General features: G+C 44.9%; 1 protein-coding gene across 4 annotated transcripts in view; it reads left to right on the forward strand.

The window, feature by feature from the left end:
• Window positions 1-911: 911 nt before the first annotated feature.
• The window catches only part of PPT2 (palmitoyl-protein thioesterase 2), a 73123-nt gene continuing 49464 nt past the window's right edge, over window positions 912-24570 (forward strand). The window contains exon 1 of one of the 4 annotated variants that reach the window (XM_053295607.1): window positions 912-1239. Coding sequence is in view for 1 of the 4 variants with exons in the window: in XM_053295601.1 (XP_053151576.1) it covers window positions 2530-2548 (19 nt within the window). In the remaining 3 variants the exon portion in view is untranslated. Of the gene's footprint in view, window positions 1240-1326; window positions 1472-2499; window positions 2549-24570 lie in introns of those variants that run through there. The other 3 variants (XM_053295603.1, XM_053295602.1, XM_053295601.1) reach the window with 3 other exon arrangements.

Raw genomic sequence — 24570 nt, forward strand, 5'->3', positions numbered from 1 at the left:
TTTAGGACCTCTGAATTTTATGGGGGGAGGGGGGCAAAGTGGGAATTTGTTTTCATCCCTTTCCCCCTGTGCCACTTCCCCGATTTGAACAGTGACCCTGAAGCTAGCAGGGTTGGTGCCTCATTGGTAACATACCTGTACAAAAACATACAAATACCTTACATTCTACTGGAATATGTGAACAATACAGTGTCTCTGAGCATGTACAGTGATACATAGGATTGCAGTAAATCTCAGTGGAGGACCAGTGGAACTTACTTCGGACTAAATGTGCAAGATTATTAATAATAGTGATAACAATTAATTATAGCAGGGCTTTATGCCAGGGAGCCATGCCGTCTAAAAATTTGATCGTGGCACCTAGACTGGGATATTCAGAGGCAGCATTATTTAATACAATATTTATTATTAGCGCTATTAAAAATATTATTCGTATTCGTCCCAGACAGACCTGTTCCTGTTCTTAATATGTAACTGGTAAAGGCGATAAAGAGCAGCCTATTCCCCGCCCCCGGTCCGTGATGTCCGTCACTAAGTCCAGTGTTTTTGTCCAGTATCCATTGTCTAGCTCTTGGATGCAAAGAAAATGTGTCAAGGTCTGGATTATGCCGCTTTTATTTCAACAACAAAACAGTTCTTATAGTGGTTTACACAGAACAAAAGAACAGAGTTCTCTGCCCTCAAAGGCCAACCTAACTAAAAAGAACACGTGATAGATACCAGCAATAGCCACTGGAGGGAGCTGTGCTGGGGTTGAATAGGGACGATTGTCCCACGCCCTCGCTGAAGATGAGCCACCACTTTCTAATATGCCTCCTAGCACAGATAGCGGGGTGGGGGGGATGGGTGAAAACTAGGCTGGGATTTACAGCGCAATCCTGTGCAGGTTTCTTGAGATGCAAATCTCACACTGTATTAAACCGGTTGCTTTAGCCTTGATGAGCAAACAACATGCTGTAGTACTGGGATTTAGCAACAGGATGCGACTCCCATTCAGGTTTGAGATCCTGCATGTGATTTTTGAAGCTAAGCACTAATGGCAAGGTCGAGGGTGCTGGAAGCTAGGGCGCCTCGATTGTTAAGCGGAAGGGTGCGTCGTAGAGGCTAATGTCTGAAAAGGCAGCTGCCCGACGGGCCTTGGAGGAATGCTCTAGCAGAGGGAGCAAGAAAATCCTGGATCGGGCCGCGCCGCATCTCATCTGCACTAGCCTCTTCCTTTTCGGGAGCGTCATTTGCGAGGTGCTGATGAATGGAGGGTGCGCTGGGTGAGGGTGGGAGTAGAGCCTTTGGTTGCCAGGGACGCCTGCGCGGTTGCTGGGGGCGAGGGAGCACTCCCGGATCTGACGCGCGCGCCTGCACGAGAGGGGAAATAAACAACCAAGGGACACAGAGAAAGAGAGAGATCGGCCGGTGGATGGGGATAGAGAAGTGGCCGGTGCCTCGATCCAGGCAAGACCGGATGGGTGGAGGGGTAATGCGTTTCTCGTGAATCAGTTAATTTGCAAGGGGGGCGGGAAGTTTATGAAGTAATCGGTTTGCAACGTGAACATTTGATTTAGAAGGAACGGATTGCGAATTGCACCACAGTTTTAGCCGGGGAGTGGGGGGGAGGGGATAAATGGTGAATGTGGGCTTATCAGCCTTATGAAACAAGTTTAATATTTATCTTTGTTTGCTGACTATTGAGTTTGTAGTGCGTGGAAGAGTCTTGCACACTTCTTGTTTTGTTTTCTTGGGGTTATTTTGTGAGTATGTGTGGTATTGGGGTTACTAGATCCTGAATAATTCCAAGATGGTCCGAGGACCTTTTAAGAGGTGCCCAGAGGGAGATTTCTCACCAGTTGTGGTGACTCCCCAGTCTCCCGGCCAAAGCTTCAGCGATGGAAGAATCTGCTCCCAATAGAATTTCCCTTGTAACTCTTAAAGGTACCTGCATCTGGAAACCTTTGACACCCTTGTGTTAAGTTTTATGTGATGGATTTATAGGAGGAAAACGGTATTGTTTCCCGGGTGTGTTAATGGGAGGAAAGGTTGAGCTTTTTTCTTCTATCATTCTGCATTTTAATTCACAAGGGAAGTGGTGTCTGGTGAAAGATCTAGTAGATAAATAAGTGAGCAGTGAATGATTTAAAACACTCTGGACTGTGCTGTTGATACCTTCTCCTTGCTGAAGCTGCTTGTGATTCAATGGTCACTGTGACTTTTACAGCAACTTGATGTGTCGGTGAACCTTCTCACAGCATTGAGATAATCTTACAGCCTTTCTAAAGTCTGCACATCAACCTGCTGTTAAAGGCAGAAGAACAAAGCTGGACTTTTCTGATCAGTTGGCAATTTCCCTCCCTTCTAGCAGGTGTTATGGGCTGCTTTATAAGTAAGCAAATGGTTCTTCCAATGATGATGTTGCAGTGAGTGCTGAATCTGTATGTGGGGTTACTAATCTAATAGCTTTTGGGATGCCAGGTTGTAGTTTTGAGACAGTGGGCTTACAAGGGGAAACAAAGCGCAAGAGATTGCTGCTTTCAGCCGATGGCCAGAGAATATGAAGGTTTTCCATGTCATGTGTTTGCTCTCTTGAGGGAAATAATTTTAACAGGGCCAACAGACTTGTCATTCCCACTTGGAAGTGTGTGCGGCTCTATAATTAGTTGCTGCTAAGTAGTTAACTTTGCTACTGTGCTATTAACATGCTGCAGTTGTCACTAAAACGACTCATCATTTTAGTGCTTGCTTTTCTTGTATTCTTCTTCCTATCTGTTCCTCTGAGGTTAGTTCCTTCTTCCTGCTGCGAAACACATTTCTCGTTTCCGGTTTCTTATTCAACAAATAGATGAATGAATGGTCTGAATAAGAATTGAACTTGTGTGCCATGGCACCCCCAAAATAGGCTTTTGAGCTGCCCCATCAATAAGGAACTGGAAACTAGAAATAAGAAGCTGGGAACTCGCAACGAGGAACAAACTTCAGCTGTTTTGAATGTTGGTAAGTTATTCCATGTTCCTCGTAAGAAAAGAGACCCTAGAATGGACCTTTTGCCTCTAGCAGTGAATTTCTGGTCTGGAAAAATCTCTTGTGGAACTGATGATAAATTGTTCCGGATTCGCTGGAGACAAGGAAGCAGTGACTTTTCCAGTTCCTTTGTTTCCATATTAACACTTCTATACCACCTATCCTCCAAGCAAGGTTGGTGTACATCCCCTTAACCTAAACTTCCTCACAGGGCTGCTGGGATGAGAGAGACTGACTGGCCCAAGGTCATCCAGTGTCTTCATGGCTGAGTGAGGGATTTGAACCGGGAACTCCTTGCTCTTAGTCAGTGGTGGCTCAAGACCTCTTTGTGCCTGAGGCAGGGCACTAAATGCCACTTCCATTCATGCATCCCCTTCCCCACTTTTGCCCTTAAAAAAAAAAAAAAGCAAGGGGACATTTTGTTTGCAGGTTTGCTGGCACCCCAGTAATCTGCTGCCTGAGACAACTGTCTCACTTTGCCTCATGGAAAGTCTGCCCCCAACTCTTAGTCCAGTCCTAACTCTATATTGGCTCTTCCTGTGATGCCTTCATTCCATTTATCTTCCTCTTGCACAGTGCTCCTGGTCAAGGTAGTAAATGAGGGAGACAGTCAGGAGAAGCTGGTGGCTGCCTCTTCTCCAACTTGGTGGCAAACTCATAAGTTACAGCTGAGAGAATTTCCCTATCCTTGACAACTCTAGATGGGAGAGATTTTCCTATAGCTGTAGCTGACGCGAGAGCTGGCCCTGCAGCAATATTCTAGGTACCACATTTCTTGAATTTTCAGCTTTCACTTGAAAAGCAATCCAGAAAACTAGCAACCCTTTTCTTACAGAAAAATGCAGAGGCTACATCCTACCCAGTTTATTCATTAAGCTTGCATGGTTCTGGTCAGTGAATGCAATGGTACTGGGGTGACTGATAGGTAAGATCTTTGGTTTTTTAACTTTTCAGTTCTTAGATTGGTTTAAATGTATTGAATAAATCAGACTATATATATTTAGGTTCAGCTGTTCTGTTTTCCAGTGTCCCACCGCATAGTATCCTAAGGGTCTCCTTACCACAAAATGGGCCTTCATTTTTCCCATCCTGCTGTCTGTTTCCTGTGCATAAAAATAAGATTCTGTACCTATGCCATCTAAATTCTGTGCCAAGAAAAAGCTGAATTCTGTGATCAGTGTTTCCCATAAGAGGGATTCCCGAATGTTGTTGGTCACAATTCCTGTCATCTCCAGCTGTACTGGCCTTTAGCTGGAGATGAGAGTTGTAGTCAACATCTGGGAATCCTTCTTACATAGAACACTGCTTGCAACCTGTATATATTATGCAATCTACACAAATCTTTTGAGCATGTTTCTTACACTTACTTTACACTTTTTTTTAAACCTAGTTCTACCTTTGCTAGTTATGGGAAGAAAGTAGTTTAGAAAAAGGACTACTGAGGGGAGACATGATAGAGGTTTATAAAATCATGTATGGTGTGCAGAAAATTGATAGAGAGAAATTTTTCTCCCTCTTGCATAACATTAGAACCAGGGGTCATCCCAAGAAATTTAGGACTGACAAAAGGAAGTACCTTTTCACACAACCTATGGAATTCTCTGCCACAAGATGTGGTGATAGCCAACAACCTGGATGGCTTTAAGAGGCGTTTAGATAAATTCATGGAGGAGAGGCCAATCAATGGCTACAAGTCTGAGGGCTATAGGCCACCCATAAGAGGCAAGATGCTTCTAAGTACTAGTTCCAGGGGAGTAGCAGTAGGAGAGAGGGCATGCCCTCAGCTCTTGCCTGTGGGCTTCCCAGAGGCATCTGGAGGGCCACTGTGTGAAACAGGATGCTGGACTAGATGGGCCTTGGGCCTGATCCAGCAGGGCTGTTCTTGTGTTCTTAAAGCTATACAGGATATTGGCTGACATGACCAAGTTACTCAGTATTACTCCTTGGGAATTACTCAATAGGACAACTCAAGAATAATTTAACTGGATGTCAGCTGCTGTGTCTTCATTCCCAACAACTGGAAATTGGATCGATCATCTCTCCTTCTGATCTTCCAGCAGGCATTACCCATACACTTCAAGTAAATATTTGCGTCTAAAAGGGCTAGAAATTCATCTTTTGATCTAAATACAGACCGAGTTCTGCGGCCAGTGCCACATTCTGCCTTTTTTTCCTATGCACTGAACTACAACATATACAATGTATATTATTCTGTATGTATCTTTGTTTTCAGTTAATACTGCTGTAATTGAAAATGTAGGTCTTTCCAGGGGAATTGCCTAATTGCACAATAAATAGTTATTTGGTCATTGCTGAAGTGCTGTATGTCCTGTGACTGTAGGCACTCTCTGGCTAATGACCAGGTATGCCACAGGTACATGTACCACTTGTACCATTTTAAGAGTGTATATATATATATATATTTTCCCCTTTAAAAATAATTTTATTTATTAAAGGCATAAGAATACATAGTATGATATTACAGGATACATTTAAAACAACAACCCCATACACTTTAGCCCCCCCCCGCCTGATAACTACTGCAGTGGGAAAGCTCATTGGGTCACTTTAGAAGTTTGAAAAGGAGGCAAGCAAGCAAGATTACCCAACTTCTCCACCACAATTTCATATAGAATAACTATTATTTTTATGTATTAAAATGCAGGGGACAACAGAGCAATTTAATGTCTAGTTCTTTAGACATCTTTCAGTCGAATGTCTGGTTCAATTTAAAGTCTGAATTCTTTGCCATGGGATGTGGTGATGGCCACGGGCTTGGATGGTTTTAAACGGGGCTTAGACAAATTCATGGAGGACAGGTCTACCAATTGCTACCAGTTGCAGGGGAGTAGCAGTAGGAGAGAGGGCGTGGCCTCATCTCTTGCCTGTGGTGGCTGGTGGGCCACTGTGTGAAATGGGATGTGGGACTAAATAGGCCTTGGGCCTGATCCAGAAGGGCTGTTTTTATGTCCTTCTGTCAACCCCTGTATTTCTGGAGTGTGCTGTTCCAGGACTGGTTCTAAGATTATGCTGGCCATCAGTTGGCACTCTTAACCAGCAAAGGTGAGGAACGTGAACTGGGGGAACCCTCTTATATGCCCTCTCCCTGGCATTCTTCTGGCTCTCCATCCCTGGGCTCCCCCAGACTCCTTTGTGCAACAGAGGGCTCTGAAGTATTGCAGTCTCTTGCTTAGGAGACAAGAAGCAATGCGGTCGGCTTCCTAAGAATGGCCCTTTTCAGTCCACCCACAAAAAACTGCTTTGGGCCAGAGGAAGCATAAAACAGAATTTTACTGCCTCTGAGCTTCTCAGGTGTTTCATATAAAATGAAGGTGCTATTGTGTGGAGTTTGTTTTTGAGTTTGGTAGGTCCTTCTGCGCCATTTGCCCAACTGTTCTAACCCCTCGTGCTGGTTATGTGCTTCTTCTATGGTAAAATGTATATACTGTATCCCTTGATTCTTGTTGTTGTTTTAAACTTAGCAATGAAGAAGCTATCTAGTCAAGGATGGCAAGTGCCTTTCTGTCTGAAGTTGTTGGTTCAATATTGGGAGGTGTTTTTTCTTCTCCCCACAAGTCTAAATATGACTCTGGGCCAGTCACTTATCTCTTAGTTTAACCTTCTTCACAGGGTTGTTGTGAGGATAGAAAACTGTAGAAGATCAGGAATAACTACAGCTGGAACCAGCTAGTTATAAACCCTCAAAATAGCCACTGTGTTAACAATACGTTTATACGTTTAAAAAGAGGGAAATATAGTATATGCATATTAATAATATGATAAGAAATAATACTTAATCCACATAAATATTTGAAAAATACCAACAAAAGCTTTTAAATACATAATATCCTAAAAGTCTTGGTGGTGTAAAAGTGATCATTGGTTAGTGGACAACAAGTAATCTCATAATTGTTCTTGGTATTAAAAGTACTCTGTGTCTTTACTATGTCCTTAATTCTTTTGATTCCTGGTGCAAGTCAGATGCTTCCATAGTTGTCTCTTGTATTTAACATTTGGCTAATTGGCTTGCTTTTACTTTCTTCTTTCGTTTCGCATTGTTGCCCATTATGCAGTGTTCTCGTGCTGGAGCCCCTCTTGAGGGCTCTCTTTCTGAGGGAACATGTTTGGAGGCCAGAAGGAGGCCCTGAGAAAAGGAACCGCTCGAGGAAAGACCTTCCTGCTCTGCCTCACCTTTCGGGGAGCACGACACTCACCACCACCCAGTTGCCCACAGCAATGCTGTGGAGGCCTCCAAAAAGGCTGCAAAAAAGGCACATAAGAAATCCAAGCATTTGGAGGATCCCAAACAGGCAGGTGGGTCCAGCCAAAAATGTGAAAATCCCTTGGCTTCCTCCAGCGTTCGACTAAGTGAAAGACTGCTGCTGCAGGTAGTCTGTGAGGAACCACCTCCATGCCGCTTGCCAGCTATCGAGCAGGGGACCACCACGCTGCTGCCTGACTCCAGCTTCTCAGATTCCTGTTGTGCCCTTAGAAGGGGTTGAGGGAGCCCAGCCTCGAGCTTTGCTCCCTCCCGCGGGGCTTCCCGAGCCTCTCCTAAAGCTCCTGGCCGGCAAAGAGCTACTACTTCAACAACAGCTGCTCCCCACCAACCCGTGGTTGCTGCCGTCAAGTGCGCTAGCTCTCGCCGCTGACAAGCTGTTGCTGCTGCACATCTTTGCTGGGGTCTCTATACTCTGAATCAAGGAGTAAGCGGCCTTGGTCCCTCCAGATAACCCTTAAATGCGCCAAGGGCTTAATGAATTGGCTAAGGCCTCTGCCTTTATGACTGACTCTAGCCTACATTGTGTTCATAGGCAGCCAGAGCTATGGCATTTGGGGTCCCAGTGTGCTGCTCTCTAAGGCTGAAGCATTGGAATGTTGATTCCAGATCTAGTCCTAATCTGTCTGGCACTCATAGGAACATAGGAAACTGCCATATACTGAGTCAGACCATTGGTCTATCTAGCTCAGTATTGTCTTCACAGATTAGCAGCGGCTTTGCCAAGGTTGCAGGCAGGAATCTCTCTAAGCCCTATCCGCACAGAGCATCTGTGCAGTGCTTTGGGGCTGGCTGTTTCCCCCTCCCTCTTCCTCCTGCCCCGGTCTCTCCTCTCTTCCCCTTCCCTCCGGCCTTGCTCTCCAGCCCTCCTCCCCTCCCGTTCCTCCCCCCACACAGAGCCGCAGCGGGCAGCCAAGAAGGGCCCCACCGCCACCGTTTTTACTCCATCCTGGCCGCCGCCGCCTCTCTCTCCCCCCGCCCGCTGCCCGTCGCCATATGTACTGTATGCTTTGGTAGTTTGTTAAATAAAATAATAAAAAAAAAAAAAAAAAATCTTGTCCTATATTTATAAAAAAAATAAAATCTTGTCCTGTCTTGGAGAAGCCAGGGAGGGAACTTGAAACCTTCTGCTCTTCCCAGAGCGGCTTCATCTTGCAGTGCTCACACATCAAGTCTCCCTAACCCTAGATCAAGCCCAAGAAGGCCCATCTAGTCCAGCATCCTGTTTCACACAGTGGCCCACCAGATGCCGCTGGAAGTCTACAGGCTGGAGTTGAGGGCATGCCCTCTCTCATGCTGTTACTCCCCTGCAACTGGTACTCAGAGACATCCTGCCTTTGAGGCTGGAGGTGGCCCACAGCCCTCTGACTAGTAGCCGATGATAGACCTCTCCTCCATGAAGTTATCCAAACCCCTCTTAAAGCCATCCAGATTGTTGGCTGTCACCACATCTTGTGTCAAAGAATTCCACAAGTTGATTATACGTTATGTGAAAAAGTACCTCCATTTGTTGGTCCTAAATTTCCCAGCAATCAATTTCAAGAGATGACCCCTGGTTCTAGAGTTATGTGAGAGGGAGAAGAATTTCTCTCTATCCACTTCTTGCACAGCATGCATGATTTTATAGACCTCTATTCTGTTTCCCCGCAGTCATCTTTTTTTGTAAACTAAATAGCCCCAGGTGTTGTAGCCTTGCCTGATAAGGAAGGTGCTCTAGGCCCCTGATCATCTTGATTGCCCTCTTCTGCAACTTCTCCAGTTCTACAATGTCCTTTTTTAGATGTGGTGACTAGAATTGTATGCAGTATGCCAGGTGTGGCCACACAATAGTTTTGTATAATGGCATTATAATATTAGCAATTTGGTTTTTTCCAATCCCCTTCCTAATGATCCCTAGCATGGAATTGGACTTTTTCACAGCTGCCGCATATTGAGTCAACACTTTCAATGAGCTGTCCACCACGACCCCAAGATCCCTCTCCTGGTCAGTCACCGACAGCTCACATCCCATCAGCATATACTTGAAGTTGGTGATTTTCATCCCAATGGGCATCACTTTACACTTGCCAACATTGAACTGCATTTGCCATTTTGTCACCCACTCCCCCAATTTGGAGAGATCCTTTTGGAGCTCCTCACAATCTGTTTTGGATTTCACTACCTGAAAGAGTTTGGTATCATCTGCAAACCTGGCCACCTCACTACTTACTCCTACTTCTAGATCATTGATGAATAAATTAAAAAGCACCGGTCCCAATACAGATCCCTGGGGGACCCCACTTCTTACTTCCCTCCATTGTGAAAACTCTCCATTTATCCCTATGCTCTGTTTCCTGTTCTTCAACCAGTTAGCAATCCACACATGTACCTGTCCCCTTATCCCATGACCACTAAGTTTCCTCAGGAGTCTTTGATGAGGAACTCTGTCAAAAGCTTTTTGGATGTCCAGGTATACTATGTCAACTGGATCACCTTGATCCACACACTTGTTGACACTCTCAGAGAACTCCAAAAGGTTTGTGAGTCAAGATTTCCCTTTGCAGAAGCCATGCTGGTTCTTTCCCAGCAGGGCCTGTTGTTCTGTGTGCTTTACAATTTTATCTTTGAGGATGCTTTCCATCAATTTGCCTGGAATGGACGTTAAACTAACAGGGCTGTAATTTCCCAGATTGCCTCTGGATCCCTTCAGGACTCTTGGATGGATGCCATCCAGCCCTGGCGATTTCCTAGTTTTCAGTTTTTTCAGACAGTTTAGAACATCATTTCTTCTATCTGATTCAGTTCTTTAGCCTCCATCACCCAAAACGCCTGGTTTAGGAACAGGTATATGCTGTTAATCCCTGCTAACTTGGCAAAGAGGCCCCTTTTAACATGGTGATTCTCTTTATTTAGCATGGGGAGAGTAACTGGCCCTATTCACCCCCAGCACAGTACCTCCAGTAACTGTTGCTGGTGTCTATCTTATGTTTCTTTTAGATTGTGAGCCCTTTGGGGACAGGGATCCATCTTATTTATTTATTATTTCTCTGTGTAAACCACCCCGAGCCATTTTTGGAAAGGCATTATAGAAATCAAATGAATAAATAATAATAATATGCTCAGTATCCTCTGCCATGAAGACAGAGGCAAATAACTCATTTAGCTTCTCTGCAATCTCCATATCTTCCTTAATAATCCCTTTCACTCCCTCATTGTCTAATGGTCCAACTGCCTCCCTAGCAGGTTTCCTGCATCTGATGTATTTAAAGAAGTTTTTGTTATTCCCCTTTGATGCTTTTAGCTAAATGTTCCTCAAACTCTCGTTTCGCCTCCCTTATTGTCACCTTGCATTTCTTTTCCCAGGGTTTGTGTTCCTTTCTGTTCTCTTCATTTGGACAGGCCTTCCAATTTTGGAAGGAAGTCTTCTTTCCTTTTATGGCTTCCTTGACGTTTCCTGTTAGCCATTCTGGCATCCTCCTGGGCTTAGTGGTACCTTTTCTCCTTTTGGGTATACAGTCTAACTGGGCTTCTAGTATTGTGGTTTTGAGTAAACTCCATGCACTCTGGAGCAAAATGACTCTCCTGATTTTCCCTTTCAGCTTTCTTTTCACCAGAGTCCTCATTTTGGAGACGTTTCGTCTTCTGAAATTCAAAGTATCTGTGTTAGATTTTCTTGGTGATTCTCTCTCTGCATGTATGCTGAATTTGATCACACTACGGTCAATGTTCCCTAAAGGGTTGATGATACTGACATTATGCACCAGGTCCTGGGTGCCACTCAGGATTAAGTCCAAGGTCGCCTTCTCTCTGGTTGGTTCCAAGACCAACTGTCCTAGGGCACAGTCATTCAGCGTATCCAGAAATATGACCTCTTTGTCATTACCTGACTGTGAATTTACCCAGTCTGAGTGGGTAATTGAAGTCACCCATTATTACTGCCCTGCCTCTCCTTGATGCCTCTGTGATTTCCTCCTGCAACTCCCAGTCACTGTCAGCGTTTTGATCCAGAGGGCGATAGCATGTCCCCAGTAGCACGTTCCCTTTCAGGCCTTGTTTTGTCACCCACAGTGTTTCTGTGGAGGACTCTGGTCCACCTAGGTTTTCTACCTTGTTAGATTGTATCCCTTCTTTAATATATAGTGCTACTCCACCTCCAAGGCGCTTCTCCCTATCCTTTCTATAGAGTTTATACCCAGGGATAACAGTGTCCCACTGGTTCTCACTGTTCCACCATGTTTCTTTTATGCCCACTATATCTATTTCTGTGTTAGCAGCCAAGCACTCCAGCTCACCCATCTTGGTTCGGAGGCTTCTGGCATTGGCATATAAGCACCTATACGCTGAATCTCTTCCCTGGTGTCTGCTGTCTTTCTTTGGACTCTTTGACCAGCTGGCACAGCCTTCTGTCTGCTCTTTATGTGGTTCTGCTCTGTCCCCTTCTGTATTACCTGAATCTTTGCACCCTTACACTCTAAAGGATGGCATTTGCTGAACTGGATACTGTCCAGCTCCTGTCGGCTATTCCCCAGGTGTCATTTTAAAAGCTGCTCTGCAACCTTTTTGATTTCAAGCACCAGCAGTCTGATTCCATCTTGGTTCAAGTGCAGCCCTGTCCCTTTTGTACAGGCCTTGCTTGCCCCAAAATGTATTCCATTGCCTAACAAATCTAAACCCTCCTCCCGGCACCAAAGTCTCATCCATGCATTGAAACCCCTCAGCTCTGTCTGTCTCACTGTACTTGTGCATGGAACAGGTAGCATTTCTGAGAATGCTACCTTGGGGGTCCTGGACTTCAATACGCAACCTATCAGCCTAAATTTGGCTTCCAGGACCTCTCGACTACATTTCCCCACATTGTTGGTGCCGACATGCACCACGACAGCTGTCTCCTCCCCAGCACTGCCTAAGAGCTTATCTAGATGCTGCGTGATGTCCGCAACCTTCGCACCAGGCAGGCAAGTCACCGTGCGGTCAACACGCGGGTCACAAACCCACCTCTCTATACCTCTAATGATCGAATCACCGACTACAAGGAGGCCCCCACCCCCCAGAGGAGTATCCCCTGTGTGAGAAGATATGGGCTCATCTTCCATAGAAGAGGTCTCTTCTAAAGAGCATTTCCCTCTTCCTTCCGATCATTCTCCCTGACAGCAGAGGAGCTATCAGCCCTGGAGTGGGATGCCTCTACCACATCCCTGAAGGTCTTGTCCACATGTCTCTCTGAGCTTCTCCAGATTCGCCGCCTTGGTCTTGAGGGAACAAATTTGTTCTCTGAGATCCAGGAGCTCCTTGCACCGAGCACACACCCATGACTTCTGCCCATGAAGCAAATAGTCATACATGTGACACTCTGTGCAATACCCTGGAAAGTGCCCCCTCCCCTGCTGACTTTCTGTCTTAATAACTGGTTTTGTTTTCTGTTTACAGTATTTAGAGATAGTTTATTAGAAGGATAGGTTTCAGCTGTATTGGTCGGCGATTTAACTGTTCAAACAGCCTTTCTCAGGAATATGAGGGAGGGATCAGTACTTATAGGAGGAAGGGATGCCCTGTTTTTTAATCTCTGTTTGCTATGCTCTCAGGCCTTCACCTCTTATGTAGAGGGTAGGCTTCAAACTGAGACAGAGGATGTGGCTCAAAGGAATGTAGGGCCTCCCACAGCTCTAGCTGATTCCATCCCCCCTCCAGGCAGGGACAAACAAAAACTGGATGCCACAGGAGTTTGCTAGCCCTGGCAAATAGCACACACAGAGACTAGGGCTTATCCCTTAAAGAGAAACCAGCCCCTCACAATCTCCCCTCCTCCTGCATATTATGTTAATCTTTTAATATTATTTAAATGTAGTATTCAATTTATATATCTCCTTTTAAGGTTATAAATATCTCAGGGCAGCTTACATTAAAACATTGTATAAGTGGAGCATCCTAGCCTGCCAATTACAGAAATGCCCGGCATCATGCTTATGGTGTTTGCCTCTTCAGACACACACATACACCTCGTAATCGTGAAGAGCATGGGAAGTGTGAGCTTTCTCAGCAAGATGCCCGGGTGCGCTCCGTAATGTTGTACACAAGCACAACATTGCTTTGTTTTCCCCACATCTGAACAGGGCTTATGTGTATTCAGATCTATATGTGTGTACACTGCACAATGTAGTGCATTGAACATAATATTGGTATAGGACTATAGTAAAACAGCAATGGTAGAATAAAAATAAAGTGGAATAAAAACCAGTTTAAAAGTATTTAAAAGATCTGGACAAGGACAAAGAACAATGTTTAAAAGGCACTCCACTGTCGGGTGAGCTCCTGTAGGGATTGTATTGAAGAGACAAAAGCCCTTTTTCAGACATTATGTTGAACACTTGTACAATGAGTGTATAATTACACAAGTACAAATCTGTATGCAGACACGGTTATTCACATGTTACGCTGAACACAAGTACAGCAGTATGCTACCTATCTAATTTACCATGCATTTGAGGGGCCTATCCCCAGATTCACTGTTAAAATGAACACAGGTATTGTCATTCATACAAGAACATGTACAAGTGTATAGACATCTGTACATGTTTACAACATAATGTCTGAATAGAGCTAAGGTGCCACCACTAGAATGGGCCCGTCATGGTGCGGGGTGGGGTGGGGGGTTGGGTCAGAAGCAGGTGTAAGAGAAGGAGCATGGTAAGCCAACATGGTGTAGCGGTTAGAGTGCTGGACTAGGACCGAGGAGACCCGAGTTCAAATCCCCATTCAGCCAAATACTTGCTGGGTGACCCTGGGCCAGTCACTTCTCTCTCTCATCCTAACCTACTTCACAGGGTTGTTGTGAGGAGAAACTTGAGTATGTAGTACACCGCTCTGGGCTCCTTGGAGGAAGAGCGGGATATAAAAACGTAAAAAATAAAATATAAATATAAACCACAGGCAAAGTCCATGCTGCTAGACTAATAAAGCTCATTTACTGAGAGTTTACAGTAATATGTAATGCAGTTGATGAGTCTTCCTCACTTCCTAGGTGTAGAAACTCTCTGCAGATATTATTGACTTCAACTGCATTTTCAAAGCACTGGGCAACTATGAAATTCTTCTAGTCTAACTCTCTTTAATCCCCTTGGGTTATTGCCCAGCAGTGGCTGTTACCCAATTTAAGAAAGGCATAATGAAACCCTTCTGGAAACTGCAGTTTAGTTTAGTTCCAGTTAGTTAGAATGTCATGAGAACATAATAAGTATGTTGTTAAAGCAATTTTCTAGTGTCATGGGAGCCAGTTCCCCCAATATTATGAGAACCTTTCTCTCTCTGTTATGCTGTGTTATTAGAGCCTTGTCCATTATCTTTCCGCTCTTGGACAATTGCACGCTGTTCCATCCCTGGGAACACGGGTCTTACTCTTTTTCGTAAAATGGCTCCTTTCCACAAAATGTCGGAAAGTAGGCTTGGGCTTTATGGCCAGCAAACTGATGATGGATAACAATAGTGAAGAATATTTATTTGCAAGCTCTTGTTAACCTGCTTGCCACTGAAAAACTAAAAACAAAAATGACCAAAGCCGCTTACCACCATTAAAAACACAGTACAAACTAAACATAAAATAGTGTTAACAATAAAACTGGCAACTATTTTAGCGAGCAGCAGAAGAATGGATCTGATTAATGCAGGGATTGACAAACTTTCTTTGGATCCAGGAGTTCGCCCAAAACCTTAGGAGCCACTTGACAAAATGTCCAGCCTTAGTGATAGACATCATGGAAGATGAAGGTTAAATGGCCTTCTCTTTATCCCCATTACAAGTAACATTTTTTGAACAGAAACAGGGTTGCCTGGGACAAATAAATATTTTATTAAATAACTCTGTTTCTGACTATCCTAGTTTGGGAACCATGGTTAAATTTCTAGGTGCCATGGCTCCCTGGTGCTGGGATTTACGAAGCCCTGGTTCAATGCATCTTGCAAGTACACTGAAATAAGAATGATTTTATTGTTTGCCAAAAGGAACCAGAGATGAAGTTAAGCAGGCCTCCCTTGGGAGGGAATTCCAAAATCTGAGCGCCACAACAAAAAAGGCCCTGTTCCTTGTAGAGAAAGAGCAGGGCCTCTGGTGGTGGTTCAGCAGGTTCTTGCGAAGAAGAGCAGTTCTTACAATATTCCAATCTAGCAGTGGCAACAAATAGGAATGGGCATGAGGAAGGCTTTCGGCCCGAAAATGAATTGATCTCCTGCAAGCATTCAGCTTCTGTATTGCATATGAACCCAGGAACCCTTGATTTAGTTTAAACCATGCTCTTAGAATTCCTACATAACTTAGAACTGTGGTTTTCTTCAATCCAAAAGGAAAAGCTTTCCTTTCCCTCCTCTTGTGCATAGAGGAGAAGAGGGAAGTGGGGAGCCTGTGGCTTGCAGTGGCTCATTCACTTAGTGGGAAACCAGGGTTTTCTAAACTGTGCCGCTGTGTGAAACTGATTAGCTGGTTCCTGAGGAATAATTGTATGTGGTGTGTACCATGAGGTAGAGAGAGCTTCCTCACATTCCCAGCTGTGGCTGATCTTTTACAGGTATGCATGTGGCAGTATGCAGAGCAAACATTAGGAACATAGGAAGCTGCCATATATTAAGTCATACCATTGGTCTGTCTAGCTCAGTATTGTCTTCACAGTCTGGCAGTGGCTGCTCCAAGGTTGCAGGCAGGAATCTCTCTCAGCCCTATCTTGGAGAAGCCAGGGAGGGAACTTGAAACCTTCTGCTCTTCCCAGAGTGGCTTCATCCCCTGAGGGGAATATCTCACAATGCTCACACTTCTAGTCTCGCATTCATATGCAACCAGGGCAGACCCTGCTTAGCTAAGGGGACAAGTCATGCTTGCTACTACAAGACCAGCTCTTGTGGTATCAAGAACTACCACATTGTCCTATTTATGTTGTTTACCACCCCATCTTGTGGTAGTTAGTTCCCCAGAGCAGTTGTTTTGTTGTGTGGTAGTTGTGGTTTATTTTATTTTAAACTTGTTGTATGACCAATTCACCTAAAGCCCTCTAGTTCTGCTGTTATGTGTGTAGGTAAATACTGGGCTACCTGGTCACCATTAGTCTCTTAATAGATCTCTATCCTGTTTTTAATTCTAGGGAATTTTTTGTAGGCATTTTTAAATCGCCTTCTGCATTCTCGTAGGAATTTTGATGTTAGGTTGCAGATTGCACTGTAAATTAACTGGATCACTGAGGTTGGCACCATTGTGTTTGCCTGATGTCAGCAAAAACCAATATAAAAAATAAAATTATCTGTGCCAAAGAACAGCTTATGAACTCATATGGCAGATATAACGTATGCTCCCTGTGGATATGAGAGGATTGTCTTCCTTGGAGGCCTTCAGGAGAAGCCCCAGGTTCATAATACAGGAGAGCGTTAAAGATAATATTTTTAGCCTGGCTTTTAATGGTTGATTAAGTGCCGTCAAGTCGGTGGCGACTCTTAGCGACCACATAGATAGATTCTCTCCAGGATGATCTGTCTTCAGCTTGGCCTTTAAGGTCTCTCAGTGGTGCATTCATTGCTGCCGTAATCGTGTCCATCCACCTTGCTGCTGGCTGTCCTCTTCTTCTCTTTCCTTCAGCTTTCCCCAGCATTATGGACTTCTCAAGGAAGCTGGGTTTCCGCATAATGTGTCTGAAGCATGATAGTTTGTGCCTCGAGTGAAAATCCTGAAAATTGATTTGCTCTATGATCCATTTGTTTGTTTTCCTGACTGTCCATGGTATCCTCAAAAGTCTTCTCCAGCACCAAAGTCCAAAAGCATCAGGCCTTTAATGATATCTAGTTCTAATTGTAATCTGCTTTTAAATGGTATTTGATTTTAATTGTTGTGTGTTTGATCTCAATGTAAGCCAATTTAGGAAGAGTGGTATAAAAATCGAATGAATGAATGAATATGGGTGGCAGAACCGCATCTGATAGTTGCTATGCTGAAGTACAAGTTCTTTTTGAAACTATGTATGTCTTAGGTATTAATTCACTGTAAAATTAATTCCTTGTAAAAACAGCAGCCCCCTCCCTGCAACCTACGTTAGGTTGTAGGGAGTGGCCTGTTCTTTTTACAAGGACAGTGAATTAAGATACATCCCCCCTGCAAAAAAAACAAACCAATGAGATTTCCTCAGGCAAGTCTGATATGCAGTCCAGACACATTTGAGCGAGGGTCGTGTCGTAGTAGACTAGGCCTGGAGAGACCCAGACTCAGATCCTCACACAGTCATGATGAAGTGCGTAATGCACGTTGTGAAAAATATTTTTTTGCCCCATGGAATCTGAGCTAGTGGTGACTTGGGACTGTGGTGAATAGCTCGATGAAAGGGCAGTCCAGTGGGCAACAGCTGTGAAAAAGGCAAATTCTGTGCTGGGGCAAAATCGAGTAGCGCTCTCAAGTTCCATTATGACCCTTTGATCGTGGTGTTCTGCTCATAAATGCTGCCGTGTGTCAACTGAAAGATCATATCAATTAATTCAGTTGAAGTGGCAAATATATTGTCTCTGATTCACTATTCATTTGAAATTGAATAAGAACACCACAAGAATTGCCTTATTGGGTCGCTCTCAAGAGCTCGTGCAGCTTAGTATTTTTGTCTCTCTTCAGCAGTGACTCTGGGAAATGCACGAGCGGGGCCTGATGAAGATAGTTACCCACATTGCTTGCAATGCATCCAGCATCCAGTGGTATAATGCCTCTGAACATGGAGAATCTGTTTTTTATCCTTTTATCCATTTTTATCCTGTGTTTTTCCATCACAAAACTCAAACAGCATTTGGGGTTCCTAGGCAGCATCAACCATCCAGTGTTCAGAGTCATGTTACCTCTGAACATGGAGGATCCATTTTTTATATGTGGCCTTTCTTCCATCAGGAAGCTGAAGGTGTCATTCATGTGCTTCCCAGGCAATCTCCCTTCCAGCCACTGACCAGACCCAGACCTGCTTAGCTTCAGCAAGCTGGCTGTATCATGTGCCTGGGGCTTGTTTTTATGACTACTGATAAATCTCTCCTCCATGAATAATGGATAACAATAATCTACTGTTTTAAAATGTATCTTGCATCTTTCCCACCGAGTGTTTGCAAATGGGATTGTAGCTCAGTGGTAGAGCACTGGCTTTTGAGTGCCGAAGTTCTCAGATTGAATCCCCGCCATCTCCAGGTAGGGCTGGGAAAGACCCCCTTCTGAAACCTTGGAGAGCTGTTGCCAGCAATGTAGATAATACAGTACAGGCAAACCTCATCATCCGTCGGTTCAAGACTCGGGGTTTCACATATCTGTGGTTGGGGAATAAGCACCTGCCCTCGGCATACGTGGACCCCCCCACCGTGGAACTTGCATGTCCGTGGATCGGGGGTGGCGGTGGAGGCAGTGGTGGTACCTGTTAGCTCAGAGAGGCCTGAAATAGGCTGCAGACCGGCCCGTGTGGTCATTTGGGAGGCAGGTGGGGAGGTAGGAGGAGTCCCCACTGCTGCCTCCCCCACCACTGTGGCCACCTCAGCCACCATCACCACTGCACAGCAGCGATTTTAAAAGGTATCGCTGCCGTATCCGGGAACCTAATCCCCCAATCCCCATTGCCCCAATGGATCGATATTTGCAGGTTCTGTTTGTAGAGTGGGTTCCGGTTGGAGAGCGGAACGGAACCCTCGCAAATCTTGAAGTTTTCCTGTACTGAGTAAGATGGAACCAGTGATCTGTTTCATGATAAGGCAGATTCCGATGTGCTATGTATTATTTGGACCATGTACTGTGCACATTCCTGTTGGGATCCCATTCTTGCCAGACGTAGTTCCTGACACTAAAGAATATAGACAAACTGAATCCATATTTTTCTTGTGTGTCAGTTTCTACACAGAAAGTGACAAAATTAGGCTGCCAAATTGCCGGTATAGACAGGCCCATGAACCTGGCATTTGTGCCAGCGTATTTATGGGTGGTGTCAGTCACCACCCCTTTTCTGCCGGTCTCTGCTACACGTAGGGTAGGTACAGTTTGCCCCTTGGGTGCTTGCCCTAGTTAGGTAGGCAACAAGCCTACCTGGTGTGAAAATTAAATTGGGTCACTGAAATATGTAATTTATTTTGTCTCGCATCTCTCTTCTCTTAAACAGGGTTGGAAAAATCCCAGGTCACTGATGCCCCGGGCTTAAAAAAATTAATTATGTTGTGAAGGAATAATCCATACAGAACATCTTTTCAGTAACCTGAAATATTACACTCCAGCTGTTCTCTAGTGCTGTGACACATTTTCAAAATGCTCTAGATAAGGTGTGTGCTGGCAAGTCCCTCGTTCAAATCTTGTCTTGGCTACAAATTCATTGTTAGGTGGTTTTAAGGCAAGCCGCTGTTTTGGCCTCCCCCACCCCCCGGATAATAAAGTAAAGGTAAAGTGTGCTGTCAAGTGGATTTCGACTCCTGGCGCCCACAGAGCCCCGTGGTTTTCTTTTGATAGAATACAGGAGGGGTTTACCATTGCCTCCCCCCGCGCAGTATGAGATGATGCCTTTTCAGCATCTTTCTATATTGCTGCTGCCCGATATAGTACCAGCGGGGATTCGAACTGGCAATCTTCTGCTTGTTAATCAAGCATTTCCCCGCTGCGCCACTTAAGATGACCCCCAGGACAATACTACAAGATAATATCAACCCATCTGATAGGGTCTGTGTTAATTAGTGAGAAAAAGACTGCCTTTTGGATTTTCCTTGGTTGCCAAAATGTCATCAGCCAGACCCAAACACTGTTGGTGTACTTCTCACAAAGGTGTTTCTGAAGGAGGTACTCTTAGTATTGTATAGATTAGTATTGTATTGTATGCAGATCAGTGGCTAATGAGAAAAACAATAGTGGCTGGCATCCTGACTAAATTACTTATTTGACAGAAGCCCTATCAAAACTAGGTAGTCCTTTAGAGCAGCTTTTCCCAAAACAGTGTGCCACGGAACTCTGGTCAGCATGGCTCACTATGCTGGTTCTTGGTAAGCTGGGTCCAAAAGTAGGTAGGTAGATAGTTTACTTGATAGATAGAAAAGTGGGGAATTTAAATTATCCATTTTTGAAAGTGAGTTGTCCCATAGTGCATCAGGAGGAATCTGTCCCTCCCTCCACATAACAAACCAACACACAAATAAAAACTGCATAGAAGCTTTGCCCCTGCAAAACAAATAAACAAAGAAGTGCGTGTTTTGGGGTCAAAAAAGTGTGTTAGGGGGAGTATGCCTCAATCTTTTTGTTTTTCTTTTTAAAAGTGTGTTGCAAGCAAAAAACCAAAGTTGGGAAACACTGCTTTTGAGTAACTCCTGAACAATACTAGTGAGTAGGCATGGGTCCGGACCGGTCCGGAGGCCATTGTAAAGGCCTCCGGACCGTCCGGACCGGTTCGGACCTGTCCGGTCCGGGTGGAGGGGGTTCCTTTAAGGGCGGGGAGGGTTTACTTACCCCTCCTGCCGCTTTGCCTCCTCCAGCGCTCGTATTTACTGTAGAAATTGGGGCGGCAGGATACCTCCCTACCGCCCCTTCTTGCTGCTCAATGCAAAAGACTCAAAGCCTTCTGCGCACGCTGCGCGCGAGCGTCACGTCTCCCCGACGCCGGAGGCCCGGTCTACCCGCTGGCAGGGGCCGAGGCCGGGTAGACCGGGCCTCCGGGAGACGTGAAGCTCGCGTGCGGTGTGCACGTGCGCAGAAGGCTTGTTGGAGCCTTTTGCATTGAGCAGCAAGAAGGGGCGGCAGAGAGGTATCCTGCCGCCCCAATTTCTACAGTAAATACGAGTGCTGGAGGGAGACAAGTCCTCCCCGCCCTTAAAGGAACCCCCTCCACAGTGCTGGACCGCAGCTGTGCAGTTCCGTGCACACCCCTACTAGTGAGTAACTTGGGGTGCACCAGTGAGGGTGAATGTCCCTCTTTCAATCGCTGAAACATCAAGCCGTGACTGACACATGTGAAACAGTCACTGCTGAGATCAGATTTCCTGTCTCCTCTCATGAAGGCTGGCTCCTGGTTTGAGGGGCCCCCCTCAGCAGAATGCCATTCCCCCACCCATGTGGGTGGTCTCTCAAGCCTTTTAGAGGTCTTCCCTCATTGTTGGAGATTTGCGTTTTGAGGAGAAAGTGATGGAGCTCTGTCACCTCTGCTTACTGGCACTCTCCTCATCCACAAATGATTGCTTTCCCCCCAGGGGCTCCTGGGAAAAGGTTCCCGCCTATGGATGGAATGGGAAAGAGACAGACAAATGACTCTGTTCGCCAAGAGGATAGTGTTGCTGTCATCGAGGCTGTTGTTGCCATCACAGGGAATCCGTGATGAGCAGGTTGGCCCTGCTGCAGCCCTTGATGGCTTCCGGATAATTCCCACTTCTCTGACCCTGTTTCTGTCTTGCGTCTGCTCACGGCTGATGTTCTTCAGAGGAGCAGTACACACGCTCAACTGTGCAGTGGGTGCCATGAATGCATGTGTGAATTGCTCCTTCTTGCCATCAGAAGATGAGTGGTAAATTTTAACTGCCAAAGTGCAAGTGCGCAAGATAGAAGGTCCTTTGTTCAAATCTGACCTGGGAGGTGGGCTTGGGCAAACTGCTTTCCTGCAGCCTTAGCTGTCTATAGTAATGCCAATCTACTTCACAGAGCAGTTGTAAGGATTTTTATTTAGTGTTGCTAATAATTAATAATGAGCAAATACTGTAGATTTATTTAATGGAAGTGCCAGTTGAGAGGTTTTGCGTGCATAGTGGTCCTGTATGAGGTTGGTACAGAAATGAAATTCTCCCTGTAAAAATCAGAGTTTCTCCTTCTCTGGCTGTTGTGTCTTGTTTTGTTTTTAAAGACCCTTGTTTTCTCAGGCTTTCAGTTAATTTTAATTGGTTTTATATTATAATTGTTCATTTAATTCTGTTTTTATATATATATATTTTGTGTGTGTATATCTATATCTATATCTATATCTATCTATCTATCTATGCCAGCTGGAACAGAGAAGCCGAAGGCCTAGTCCAGATAAGGACTGTACTAGATAAACCAAAGGCCTGGGTCAGTATAAGGTGGCTTTATATATTCACGTCACCACTTCAGCAACTACAGCCATGATAAAAAAATAAGTTAGTATTCAAAGCACCTCAGACACATCATTCAAAATATTTTTTCACGCTGTTTTTCTATCAAATCAAAAGTTCAAGGAGGCAAGTGTTCTGACATTTTTAAATACTTTGGCCCAGTTCAGACTTACAAGTTAACTGGAGTTAAGCATGGCTGAGGTTTCAGTTTTTAACTCCAAATCACACCGCAGACATTCACCAAACCATGGCCAGCCAAACTCCAGTTAAAGGAGAGAGGAGCCCTTCCTTGCCACCTCTCTGATTGGAGATTGGAATAGGCATAAAATGACAGTTATAGCTGAGTCAGCATCCGGGCATAACGCTTCTGTGGCAAAACCTCAGTTGTCGACAGCTAAACTTGGAGATAGTCAAAGGTTCCAATTGGAGTTTGGCGAGGCAAACCAGGGTTAGCTTTTGGCCCGGTTGTGCATTTGGGCATACTGCAGTTTTAACCTTGGCCAGCTATAACTATGGTTATCATGTGCATCCGAACTCAGCCTTTGTTTAAAAACTTTTTAAACAATAACAAACTCGAAGAAGACAGCCACATTAAAATACAGATTTTTTAAAAATGAAATACCGGAGCTCTGAATAGGTGACAATCAACAAACAGTCTCAGTTAAAACCCACTAAAGGCTTTTGTAAATAAAACAGATTTTAATTGGTGCCTGAAAGATTAAAAAAGGGGACCACAGTCTTCCCTTTAACAGGGATTCCCAGATTTTGTTGACTACAACTTCCAGAATCCCCAGCTGCAATGGCCTCTGGCTGGAGATTATGGGAACTGTAGTCAACAACATCTGGGAATCCCTGTTACAAGAAACACTGGACACAGGTCAACATCCATGCATCTTCTCTGTTTAAAATTTATGTATAACTATGTTTAAAGATAAGCAAGCAGTAGAGAAAAAACAAACCATTACAATCATCATTATTCATCATGTCTTTTAAAATTAATTCATTTAGTCATATTATTATTATTTATTCGATTTCTATACCGCCCTTCCAAAAATGGCTCAGGGCGATTTACTCAGATAAATAACAAATAAATAAGATGGAAGCCAGTCCCCAAAGGACTCACAATCTAAAAAGAAACATAAGATAGACACCAGCAACAGTCACTGGAGGTACAGTGCTGGGGGTGGATAGGGCCAGTTACTCTCCCCCTGCTAAATAAAGATAATCATCACGTTAAAAGGTGCCTCTTTGCCAAGTTAGCAAGGCAGTGGCTCCCCAAAGTCTGGGGCATAAGAACATCAGAACAGCCCTGTTGGATGAGGTCCAGCATCCTGTTTCAAACCAGCCAGATGCCGCTCAGAAGCCCACAGGCAAGAGATGAAGCCATGCCCCCTCTCCTGCTGTTGCTCTCCTGCAACTGTGGTATTTAGAGGCATCTTGACTCTGAGGCTGGAGGTGGTCTATAGCCACCAGACTAGTAGCCACTGATAGAGCTGTCCTCCATGAATTTGGCTAAACCCTTCTTAAAACCATCCAGGCTGTTGGTTGTCACCACAAATTGTGGCAGAGAATTCCACGGGTTAACTATGCGTTGTGTGAAAAACTTCTTCCTTTTGTCGGTTTTTCACATTCCACTGCCTGAGATCCTTGTGGTGATGGTGAAATTTGAGCCAATACCTTTCTGCATGTGAAGCATATGCCCTGCCACTGAATTGGTGCGGGGTGGGGTGGGGGGTTGGGTCAGTAAAATCAGCCCTTCAGTGGTGGAAGGGCCAAGAATGTTTGAGGACATCAAGTCTTCTGTGACTTGGTATAGAGAATAATTGGTTCCAGATGGGCAACTGATAGGGGAGGTTCAGGCAACTGCTGCCCGGTCTGTTATCTGGTAACAAGTTGTGAAAAGATCAGGACACGAGAGTGTGCACTCCTGGCGGGTGCTACGTCTCATCCTGCTTGAGTCTGGTTGCTGCCTTGCATTATCACTTGCTCAGTATGCTTTGTGCAGCTTTAGCCCAATGTCTGAAGCCCAACGTCTGAGGCTGGGTAGAGAACGTTGGGTGAACATTGGTAATGCAGTGTGGGAACTAGAGTTGTGTGGGTTCAGACATCATGCCCGCCAGGAGCACACACTTTCGTGCCCCAACATTTTCCCTACTTGTTACCAGCTTATGGACTACCCAGAGATAATCTGAACTAGGGATGTGCATGGGCCGTGGAGGCGCGGTCCGATGCCAGGG

This window comes from Hemicordylus capensis, chromosome 2 (genome assembly GCF_027244095.1).
Source record: "Hemicordylus capensis ecotype Gifberg chromosome 2, rHemCap1.1.pri, whole genome shotgun sequence".
Taxonomy (NCBI): domain Eukaryota; kingdom Metazoa; phylum Chordata; class Lepidosauria; order Squamata; family Cordylidae; genus Hemicordylus; species Hemicordylus capensis.